At 42.8% G+C, this 12,098-nt stretch overlaps 1 protein-coding gene and 1 long non-coding RNA gene across 2 annotated transcripts in view; both read left to right on the top strand.

Annotated features, from left to right (window-relative positions):
• The first annotated feature begins 169 nt into the window (after positions 1 to 169).
• LOC134518081 (uncharacterized) lies at positions 170 to 5,512 on the top strand. Its single transcript, XR_010071867.1, has 4 exons — positions 170 to 621; positions 2,492 to 2,543; positions 3,645 to 3,735; positions 5,377 to 5,512. It is a non-coding gene; the product is annotated as an uncharacterized LOC134518081 (long non-coding RNA).
• Positions 5,513 to 7,949: 2,437 nt separating this feature from the next.
• PPM1D (protein phosphatase, Mg2+/Mn2+ dependent 1D) overlaps positions 7,950 to 12,098 on the top strand; it is a 28,123-nt gene continuing 23,974 nt past the window's right edge. Inside the window, exon 1 of the mRNA XM_063340271.1 lies at positions 7,950 to 8,602. Coding sequence (XP_063196341.1) covers positions 8,152 to 8,602 — 451 coding nt within the window. The 5' untranslated portion in view covers positions 7,950 to 8,151. The remainder of the gene's footprint in view (positions 8,603 to 12,098) is intronic.

Here is a 12,098-nt window from a genome sequence, read left to right on the forward strand (position 1 = left end):
GGACGGAAGGGGAGTCATCCGCCTGCGCGGAGGCGCGAGAGAACGAACCGTGGGGCGGAGGGCAAAGCCCAGGGCAGGGAAGAGCTGCGGGGTTATATCGAGGGGGCGAGGGGAGATATGGAGGAGGAGGGTGTGGGGGCGAGGGGAGTCGCAGCTGGCAGCGGCAGGGGGTGAGAAGGGAGGTGGTGTAGTAGGTAGGGCAGTGAACTGTGGCGGGACAGTGGCCTGGCCTTCAGGTGACCACCATGGTCGGGCACAGTACCTTCCCCATGGCCGACGTGGGCCTTGGGGCTGCCAGCCCTTGGGGTTTGGTGGCTTCATTTGCACCGGAGGAGCAGGCTGAGCACCCCCAGCAGCTGGCCTCAAGGGCGGCCTTGAGGGTTCCCCCCACACACATACTGAGCTCCAGGGCCTGGCCAGCCACAAACCTCTCCTCTGAGTGGAAATATCGGTGTTTACAGCTTCACCTGTGGTAACATACTGCTAATATTGGGCCTTCCATGGCTTTCAGGTGTGTTGGCAGCTCAAGGTGAGCATTTAGGAGCCCGGCCTTTGAGTGGGTTTGCTAACGTACCTGAAGTGCACCTGCCTCACCTGGTGTTCCTCCTCGGCTGCTGTGCGGTAAAAACACCCTTTTCCCTGCATAAATTAACCCCATGACCCCACATAGAAATGGCACTATATTTTGTCAATATCTCATTATCTTTATCAAGCTGTTTGAGGCATGTTTTTCTTCCTAATTTGCTTTCCATGTGGGGCTTGCACACACCACTAAGAACATATTGGATAGTTCTCGGACACAGATGGTAGATTTTTAGGCAGAGGTAATTAAGATCATTTGGTCTAAAACAGACTCTCACTGTGTGTAGCCAGTGATTTAGCCACCCCAGTGCAATGCAGGGAAGGACTCTGAGATTACTACTTGGTGTAGATTTTGATTTTGCACTAAGTTAATATCACAACTGCTCTAGCGTGGTCTGGAACAAAACTCTTATTCAGGGTTAAATGTTCTTCATTTTTCAAATTTATTATCATACCCTGGATAAAAAAAACCCAAACCCTAGCTGCACTAACTATACTGGGAAGTATTTCTCCTTCTGTCAAGTCTTATTTTGGTTTTCTTAGGTAATGTAGAACTGCTACTGTGACTTATAGTTTGCTCATTTTTATTTTAAAAATCATAGGAGGCAGAGCTGCTGCTGTTTCACTTTGGGGATTGTTTTTAATAATCCTAAATTGTTGCTATTCCTCCATTCTCCTGTTTTGTGAGAAGACATTATTCCTTTGCTTGCAGAAACAAATGTTATGGGGTGGGAAGAAAGGAATGTGACATAAACAGACCATGGAAGATTGTTTTGTCCTCTTTTTGCTTTTGCTTTTGCCTATTGGTGGCTTCAGTGGTTTTTTTTATTATTATTTTCTGCAACTGTGTGGATTTTTTTCAGTTGAGGAGAGACAGCTGGTTTCTGTTGGCAATTAGCCTGCCAAGAGACAGAGGCTATTTACCTCAGTTGCTTTCTAGAGAGCTAGTTTGGAAAGGTTAGAGTTGGAGGCCTGTTAGGAGGGGACGGATAAGGCAGTTTTCCAGTGTGTGAAGGAAAAAGTATTGATAATAGGTAGAAAATGGTAATTCTTGAACTTATTATGTTCTTTATTTTGATTTAAAAGAAAATATCTGATACAACTTCTGAAAATAACGGCTAAGGTAAATATACTTTTCAAGACAGCGCTGTGGCAACGGACTTTATCTTCTTGAGAAGTTATTATGTCTTGAAAGATTAGCTAGGCTATGCCTTTTACTGTCTTGTAATTTTTTGTAGACAAAACTATAGTGTGCATGTTCAGGGAGAGGAAATAAACATATCTATAAAAAAAGGGCATGCTGTAAACCCTCTCTGGAGTATATTATGTTACGTATTTGGTCTGCAATTAATTTTGTCAGAGCCTGAGGAATAATCTTTATAGCAAATGTGGTTTAATCTCTAGCTAGAAACAAAATTTAGGTACAGTAGCATTTGTTAGTACTGTATGACTTGATATATTTACGTATCGAACAACTGGGTGATCTTCTATCATAGTTACACATTTTATTCTTAAAGGCATTATTAGAGAGTTGGTGGAGTCCTCAATTTAGGGTGTGTGTGTTTAAGGTTGAGCTAGCAGGCAACCATTCAAAGTAACATAGTAGCGAAACCGATTCATAAAAGTCTGTTTTATTAATTAATTTGGTAAGTTCTCTAAATACCTTTAAACTTAAGAGGTATCCCGTTTGTTGGATGGATTTTTTTTTCCTCAAGCTGTACTGGGAACTTATTATCAACATGGCTCCATTCAATGATATGCTTTTCACATCCGTGAATTATTTGAATGCAATTACTCATTAATAGTTACAGATGTTAGAAAATCTTTCTGACTCCAGTACTTGTTGGCAGAGGTTCTGATGGATATTCTTATCTTTGTTGGTATCTCTTCTTTTGTCTTTTTTATACAGGGAAACGTTTAAGGGACACTTACGAATACTGCCTGTGCCTGAAAGCAAACTGGTAATGTATGTTGTTTGGGCAGAAGCATTCAGTCAGTCTGTCTTCTGTAATCTTAGCTTTTGAAGATGCATCTGGGTATCTGAACAACTCACGTGTAAAGCGTATGGAGTGCAATGGCTCTGTACATCTGTGTATCATTGTAGTGGATGGGGATGCAGACAAGACTAATAACGGGTAAACTTATAAAGAAAATCTAATCATAGTCTTCTATTATAAAAACTGCTCCTAGACATCAAACAACCTCTTGGTTGTCAAAATTCCCTCTGTTGAAGAAGTTCATATAGAGGAGATTTTACATCTGCAAAGAGAGAGTTGTGTGGTTTCAATAGAATGTGGTTGGAGCCCGATGGTGTTCTGCAGTGTGAAAAATCTCCTCAAAACCCTTAAAAAAAAAAAAAATCCCAGCCAGATATATGAACAGCAGCGGATTGCTGAAGTTCACCTCTGCTAGAGGAGGTTGTTCACATGAGCATCTCCAAATCTGTATCTGAAACCATGGTTTCATGACTAATAAGTCAATTTGATCTGCAAATTACTGCAGAAAGTAGCAGTGTTGTCTTTTCTCTCACAATTTTTGACTCTGTGGCTCAGCTGCCAACTGAAAAGGTTTGGGGCTTTTTTGTATGTGGTTTTTTTTTTTTTCAGTTCTGCGTGCATATTTGTGTTTCAGGCAAATTAGGAGCTATGCATGTGTTAGATCTTGCACAAGAAGCAGCAGGATTGCCTCTTCTATGGCTGCAGTTTTTTCACCGGTGTATTCTTAGGTCATGTGAAGCCAACCACAGTTTCACCTGACTCATTTTAAACTTAAATTCATTAGAAAGAGATCACATAACAAGCCTTTTTTGTGGCTAGATAGACGCCATTTTTTGTCAGAAAGATGGTGTTTAGTGTTTGAGAGTCCTTTCGTTGACCCAGTGAGGAACTGCGGTGGGATGTCTGCAAGTGCTCTGCGTTTTATATGCCTATTTTGATTTTGTCAGTGTGGTGTAATAGTATAACTACTACAATTATATTGTTTCTGAGTCAAAAGAATAAATAGTGTTATATAGTTTGAGATGTATAGGTGAAAAGTACTAAAATACTGTGTCTGTTTTGCAGGAATACAGTTCTAGAAAGCCCAGATGAAAAAGATCAAATCTCTTTCATATGCTGCCAGTGCAAGCTTATTGTTTGTGTGTTTTCATTAAAGGTAAGGTACTTGTCAAAGAGCAAAAATGTGTTTGTGAAATTGATGTGTTAACATAGATGAAGTTCAGTGTGAATGTAGTTGAAGATTCAAGTTTAACTCATCAATGGAAAACTTAGATTTGGTTCATAATGCAGTTTAGGCTTAGTTTAGGTTTTTCAGATTAGACCAGCAGTTCTCATTTTGTCATAGTTTAAATGTGAGCTTGTATATGTGAACAGCTTTATTTTTTTAATTACTATAGCTGGACGTACTTAGTGGAAAAAGAGGTTCTAAGAAAACAATAAAAAACCTGCTGAATTTTCCTGCAATGTGCTTATTTTGAAGTGGGAAGGAAGTGAACTGACATGGATAACATATGAACCTACTATATCTCCTTGATGTGGATATTAAAGGAACCTTGAAAATAGTTTATGGGGAAGTTGTTGGAGGCTTCTAATTTTAAATTCTTAACAGGAAATCATTAAACTGTAGAGGAGCCAACATAACAGACTGTTGCTCTAAAACAAGAGCTAAATGCAGAGCATTCACATGAACTTGTCAGATCTTTTTTTAATGCTGGTGGGTTTTTTCTTTCATGTTTACTGCAACCCAGATAAACACATTTTTATATTTTTCATATATTGCAGTTCAGTAGTCACATTCTAGATGAAATGTTAAAGCAATGCCATTATGGTCGTACCTCAGGGAGTATGAAGAAAGAGGTTATACTCTGTCAGACCCAGAGGGTGTTAACTCCTTGTGTGGTCAGGTCCTGCACCCCTTCATTGGCTAGGAAAAAACCTTTAAAAATGGGGATACTGTTTGGTTTTATTTTCTGCTTTTACATGAGTTTCGCATGCTTATCTGGGAGTATTGCTGAGATGACATTTCACATAGGCTATGCAAGAGCCATAAGAGGTACAAGAACCTTTGGTCACTGTCAGCTTGGCTTGTTGAAGCCTATTTAGGGGCTGGAGGACGGAGAAAGATGTGCCTGTGAGCACTGAGGCATGAAGGTTTGTCACTGAAGGCAGCTGTGGTGCCTTACAAATGAAGAAGGCTTTAAGAACGTAGGCTTGCCAAAGCCAGGTGGGCAGTGCTGCTTTCTGCTGTTCTGTGATTGATAAGTTTGTGCCCAGGTTATGAGCTTTTTATATTTCTGGGCTATTGATAAATAATTTTGTATTTTTCATCTGTCAGACAAAATTAATCACGGCTTTTACAAAATATAACTTTGTGTAACTTTAAATAAAGCATGCTACTAGAAAAGAGAGGGCAGGGTGCCGGCCACCCTGCACTGGCTTGTGATGTGGAATGAAGATGAATGTACCTGTCTCAGTTCTTTTTATTGCCTGGTGCAGTTGAGGGAAGGGAGTGCTGCTGTGAAAAATGTTAGCATCTGTGTGAGCCTTCTTCCCTGCCACTCCTGCTGAGAAGATAGACTTGTTTATTCACTTGGTTGAGTGTAGGCCTATAAAATGTTTAATTTCAGATTCACAGGAGGTGTCGTTTGAGGAGCGATGTAGTGCATTGGTGCACAAGGCTTTCTTCTCTCTCTGCTACAATGTACCTCCCTTTTCTGCGGCATTTGAGCTCCAGGCAGGTGACCTTATGCATCTTGTTCCCCTTTGTGTATTTCTTTTTCTTCTTTTTGTTTTTCAGTCTTTGAGCCTGTGGATAGGTAATCCTCAAAGGTACCCTTGTGTGATCACTGATGGTTATATCTAACAGACTGCATGATGTGTTAGCAAACATTAGAGTAATTCATGGAAGTCTTGTCACTTTTCTTCTGATGTCAGCTAACCTAACAGAGTCATCTGGGTTTAAACTACATCTGCTTAATCTATTTTGGCTAAAGATGGGGTCATTCTTTTTTTTCAAAATGTGAGTAATTTAATTTAGCTTAAATCTATTTGAGAAATATTTTTAAACTACAGTTAAAAGAAAAAATAAAAACTTTTCATCCATGAAAGAAATTGTGGCCTTTAATTTTGAGAAATGGTTCAAATTAGTTGAACCAGACCACGCAATAATAATGCCTGTACAGCCGCTCTGAAATGGATTTATTTCAATAACCGTCAGCCAAAATGAGAATAAGCTATCATCGAGGTCAAGTAAATATCTGATTGTATTTGGTTGAGAAACGTTTTATGTTAAATGATAGTAACTCTTCTTATATAAAGACTTTTAATTTTGATGAGCCATTTAACCTAACCTCTGTGTTTGAAACAGCTGCGGGACAATGGGCAGTTTCCACTTAGCATTTGATTCCTTTAAGTATAAAAACCAAGAAAAGCACTCCCTATTTTTATATGCAAGTGAGAGGTGTGTGAAAAATGCTAAATTGCCCTTCGATTATTGCCTGTTACTTAGGTCCTGAAGTGTGGAAACTGCAGTGGTACATCAAACTTCGTCTTTATTTAAAGGTTTTTCTCCCTGTATCTTTATTTTTTTATATACGTGTTCCTATTCCTGAAAGCATCTGGTTTAGCTGAACTGAAGTTTCTTATGAGCTCAAGGACTTCAGGAGAAAATTAGGAAATATGGTTTTAGTTGCTGGAGGATCTGTTGGTTGTGTGCCCAGTAAATCTTGAAGCACTTTTGTTTTCCAACGGCAGTTTTGGGGATGTAATTGTTGCACACAAAAACATCTTTAATGTACTGTAATTTGGTTAAATTTGGGACTGTAGGTATGACTTATACATGGTGCTATTTTCTTGATTGTAAAAGTTAGTATTGACCAAAATGAGGTACTTTATTCCACTTGAAAATGCAAAAGTGATACTTGGACATAAAAAGGAGACAGAAATGCCTTGGAGTTTGAACGGGAGTTTCTTCCATCATATCTGATTATTTTTTTCCCCTTTATTTCCTTAACTTTTTTACAAATGCCAGACTACTGAGAATATGTTTACATGAAGCATAGGGAGGGCTAGGAGTCAGTCTGTTTGCTCTGTTCCTGAAGTAGCCTATGATTTTCCACTCCAAATTGTTTAGGAAAGTATTACCTACACTGAATGGTAATAATCTGTACATAATGACACTGCTGGCTCCACTTATTCAGCTATGAAATAGGGATATTGTACTTTTTGGAAGTGATAGACTTTAGTTGCCCCTATGATGACATAGATCTGCCAATATTATTTTGTCGTATTTTTTTTTGCCAATCGTTTCAAGTAGTTTTACTTGTTTTCTGGCTACTTTGTATTAAAAAGTAATTGAAAATAAGCTATTCACCCCCTTTTATGTTCCCTGATGTGGATGGCAGCGGATCTGCTGCAGGCTTGGCAATTGACATGCTGTGCTCTGTATGTAAATTAGAAGGGAAATAGGGATATGTTGTGATATTTTGGATTGTATAAAGCTCAAATTAGTCTTTGTCTCCTTTATGCACCTTCAAAGCACACATCTCAGCATATATGCGGCAAATGTGCTGGTATAAAATACTCTCTTAGGAAACTTAACGGGGACAGATTTTTAAAGCAAGATTTCTCAATTCTAAATCTGGCTGCTGATTGATCTGATGGTATAAGCACCTGTAAAATAGGCAGGGATAGTTATTTTATTGGATTAGTGTGGATTAATTCATTAATGTTTGTAACAGCTTTTCACATCCCTAGGTGCTCTAGAAATGCAAGGCTTTGTTGATATATTTCTTATTTTTTAAATACTGTTGACTTTAATGTGGTTAACGGAAGGAAATCCAAAGTACTTGGAGTACTTTAGCCAAGCAACTATCTCTGTTTTGCGGACAGTGGAAGTATTTTTGCAAAAGTCGCTAATGGTTTTTAGCTGTTTTGAGCTCGTAGCGGGAAGGGGCCTGGGGAGTTGGAAGTGGTGGTAGGTAGCAAATAAAGCGATGGGTAGAATTTCGGCTATAAAAATGAAATGCACACACCCCTCCAGCATGCGGGGAACGTCCTCAGTAGTCGCGAGCGTAAACAGCGCATCGGCGTGTCCCCCGGCGAAATCACCGCCGGGAATCCTTATCGTCCGAGCGGGGAAGCGGGCAGTTCGGGCCGGGAGGAAGGTGCTGGGATTCCTGGAGGGGCGGGGCGGGCCCTGTCGTGGGGGCGGCCGGCCCTTCTCGTGGAGGGGCCGCCCTATCGTGACAGCACGCCCCCGCTCTGCGGCGGGAGCTGCCTGCGTCGCCGGCGACAGGGGGCGCCGTGGTGCCCGCGGCCGCCCCTTCCGCCGCGGCGGGGTCCGGCGGGCGGGGACGCGGCAGGGGGCGCTGCGGCGCGGAAGGCGGCGCGCCCGGCGGCCGTTCCGGCGGGGTTTGTTGGGGGCGGGCGACGCGGACATGCCCGAGCGGCGCCGCCGACATCAACAATAGTCCGCGGCGGCGGGCGGGGAGTCATCGCAGGCGGGGAGCGGCGGGCGCCGCCGCGCCGAGCCTTCCCCCCCCGCCTCCCCCGCCCCGTTCCCCGTCCCTCCATGGAGGGGTTGTACTCGCTGGGGGTGAGCGTGTACTCCGACCAGGGCGGCAGGAAATACATGGAGGACGTGACCCAGATCGTGGTGGAGCCCGAGCCGCCGGTCGAGGCGGAGCGCGGTCCCCCGCACAAAGGCGGAGCGGCGACCGGAGGCCCGCGCGTCTCCGAGCCCCTCGCCGAGAGCAGCCGGCGGAGGGGAGGGAGCCCGCGGGCGCCGGAGGAGGGAGCGCCGCCGCCCGGCCCCGGCTCCGGCCGGCGGCCGCGCCGCTCCGTGGCCTTCTTCGCCGTGTGCGACGGGCACGGCGGCCGGGAGGCGGCCCAGTTCGCCCGGGAGAACCTGTGGGGCTTCATCAAGAAGCAGAAGGGCTTCGGCTCGGCGGAGCCGGCCGAGGTGTGCGCGGCCCTGCGCAAGGGCTTCATCGCTTGCCACCGGGCCATGTGGAAGAAGCTGCGTAAGTTAGAGGCGAGGGGCGCCTTCCAGCCGCCCCCGCTCCGTCGGGCCCCCGTCCCCTCCCGCCTCCGTCCCCGCCGGGCGATCCGGTAGCCCTGACGGCCCGCGGCCTTTCCGCCCGGCCGCCGCGCCTGTCCGTGCCTCTCCCTTGGGTTCCTGTTCTGCTTTCTGCAGGGCCCTGCAGTGAGAGCTAAGGGGACAGCAGATCCGCCTGCCCACCCCTGACATCACCCCCAGGTGCCGGTCGGTCCCTTTCCCCAGATGCCGGTGTCCCCGAGTGTGGGACGTCCCGCTTTTAGCCGCCTTTTTCAGCCCCCGCCCGCCCCCCCTCCGCACTATTGTGAGTTGCGTGCTTGGAAGCCTCCCTCCATCTCTGCTTGAGGATCTGGTAGCATCGCTGCCATCTGTGTGCGGGGAACAGCGAGGAGAGCAAAAAGCGCGATGTGATCTGAGATGTTGAATCAAGTAATTCGGTAAAACAAGAAAAACTGGAGAGCAAACTGTGGGAGAAAAGATAGAATCAGAGGGTGAGGACACAACGTAGAACGATAGTGCTACGCAGCTGAAGATGGTGTGACTGTAGAGCTTGCGGTTTGTTTTGAGGCTGTTACAAGTCCCATCTCCAAATTCGATTTAGCGGGAGGTCTTCATCTTGGTTGCCTTGAGGAACTGCATGGAATACCCCCTTAGATTTCCCTTGTCCAGAGTATCGTGAAAAGGGGGAAAAAAAAAAAAAGTAATTTTGGCAACCTTAAATGGTCTGTGACTGTGTTTTTCCCCTAACTGTGCCTTGATTCCAACTGTTTCTATAGAGTCCTGATGGAAGGATTCAAAATGTGGCTGTTTTATAAAGGATAATTGTTTGCTCGTTTTATTGTTTGAGCATTAGGGAATATGCAGCATAACTGCCAAAAGAGAAAACACACTTTGTATCCTGAAGATTGTATAGATTCGTTGCTTAACTGCAAGATTGATTGCTTAATTGCAATAGGATAGAAGTTGGGGTCCTAAATAGGTAAGGGTAAAGGAGAGAAGGGTGACAAGACAGGTGACAGTAATCATTCTTGCACTGTTCCTTCTCCCTGAGATCTAGTGAAACTGCAGAACTGTGTTTCTGAAAGGGTTTGGGTTTTTTTCCTGGTAAGCTAAAGGTTATGGCTTAGTTAGAGTATGCTTGTTGTTTATGTATAATGTGTAAAGTGTGTGCGTGTGTGTTAGGTATGTGCTTATATATTCAGAAGCCCCAGAAAAAGAAAATATAAGAACAGTGAACAGCATGTGAAGACAGGAAGGCAGGAGGGTAACACAGTAAAATTGGATCAAAAACATAGGTAGTGATAGTGACAGGTGGGCTTGGGAGGCAAACATAGAAAGCAAGAATTGCACTTTGAGTACTGTGGGTTTTCAACGAAGTGATTCGTTGCGGGGGGGATTATAGTGTCAAAACAGTTTCATTTTCTTTTTCCTTTTTCTCGAATACCAAAATAGAGAAGTTGTACAAATGTCAGGTACTTGAAAAGATACGGAGGAAGGAATGGCGAGATTGGACAGAAAAGAAGGGGTCTGAATTTTAGAAGCACCGGAACTTGACCGCAGCCTTGATGCTGGTGAGCAAGTGGGGAGTGGAACATGATCTCCCGGGCTGCAGACGTGTGTGATAAGGAGAAAGACGTGTGAACAGGGGAAGATGGTATGGGGCAGAAGGATAGGGAGTTTAGTTAGTATGCCTCTCTGTCTTTTGTCTCTGTAACTATGTGTGACTGCAAAATGAAGAGAGGTGGGGTGAAGTGACAGAGTACAGGAAATGCTCTTTTAGTAATGAGTGTTTAGCAAATAGTATGTCGGTTGTGGAACCAATTTAAGTTGTTGTGAGAAAAAACATATCCCTGGCTATGAGCATTTGATGACAGTTTTAGGTAGACTATATAGTAAAATTCTACGTAGGGTGTTTGGTCTTACTGATTCCTTCTGCATGTGCGTAACAGCTAGAGTTTTATGGGACAAAAGCTTTACTATAGCTAGTTTATAACTTCTCATGCTGTGTTACGGAATCCCAGTGCAGATTTTACTTAGAGTGAATACTTTTGCATATCATCATATGTAAACTAGATCTTTAACTGTGTATTGGTGACACTATGGACATGAAGGTGAGACTGGGTATTTTGGTATCTCGAAATGGGGGTGGGAGAATGGTTTGGATTTTTGGTGTAAAGGACAAAGTCTTTATTGCTTCCGGTTAATGGCCATTGGAAGAGAATCCCATTCTCAGCTGCTCTGTTGTTAGTTCTTGGAAACTGTGGGGTCATCCCAGTGCCCATCTCCTATGATAGACAGGAAACACATTGATGATGAGAGTACCAGAAAAAGTAAAACAGAAAAATACCTCATTTTCTTTGCTGATAACTTTGCGATTACTTATATAGTAATAAAATTATCTGTCTACTAAAGAGCTTCTGGAGTAAAAGTTCTTACTTTGAAGCCTGTTTCTACAACTGGCAGTGGCAGGAAAGTTGTTTACAAGAAGCATTATCAGGAGGTCCCAGATTTTGATATGACTTTACTGAGGATTGCATAGGTTTATGTTTCTTTGGTAACACGTTATTTGTGTAGCCAAGAGCTTGTTTCAAAATGTTTGTGTTTAGCTTGATGATATCAAAAACATTTTTCAGCATTACTAGTTACAATTTAGAAAGAGTTGCATACTTCTGCTTTGGTTATAACTCTTCCTGTTAAATTTAATTGAAGCAATAAAAGTCAAATAATATTTTCATCTCTTATGTAATAACAAGCGTTTTTGTGATTTTTACTGCAGTCATAATTTCAAGATTGTTCTTAGAAATGTTTAAGCGTTTATGTATATATTCTGATCTGAAAAAGACCTAGACTGTTTGAGGCAATGCAGATTTTCAGGATAGTGTAAAATTTTTAGGGCCTGTTGCTGTGTTAAAAGTTCGTATAGCATTTATTTTTTGAAAGTTTAATAAGAATTTTAGAATTAAACTAATTTGAAATGAGGTATTGTAGCTTGACTTAGTGTATGTAAAAACATGAAATAAAAATGAAATGTATTTGGCAGTTTTCAATTCCCAGGACAATTCTGAATCATTCTCAAAAATAAACAGGAGCAGATTTGCACAAACGTGTTTTGGAGCAGTCTGTGTGTTTCAGATCACACTCCAGCCATCATAAGAGAATTTGCTTTTTAGACTGTGGCAGAATATTTTTTTTCTTCTGTTACGGATGTGGTATCCAGGTGTAGGATCCATATTTTGGTTTAACAGACATACTGTTTGGGGTTTCAGGTATGTCTTTGAAGTGTGAATTTTGTTTCGAGAGCTTTGTTGTAATTTTAGGATTTCTTTTAATTTGTCAATTGGCGGTGTGAAAAATGGGCAATAATTTGCTCTGGATGTACTGAAGGTCTAAACTCAAAAGTGGATGGCATTTAATATTGTTACTTTGAAGGGACGTTACTAATGCCAGTTGCATGCTTAAGA

This window comes from Chroicocephalus ridibundus, chromosome 7 (assembly GCF_963924245.1).
Source record: "Chroicocephalus ridibundus chromosome 7, bChrRid1.1, whole genome shotgun sequence".
NCBI lineage: Eukaryota > Metazoa > Chordata > Aves > Charadriiformes > Laridae > Chroicocephalus > Chroicocephalus ridibundus.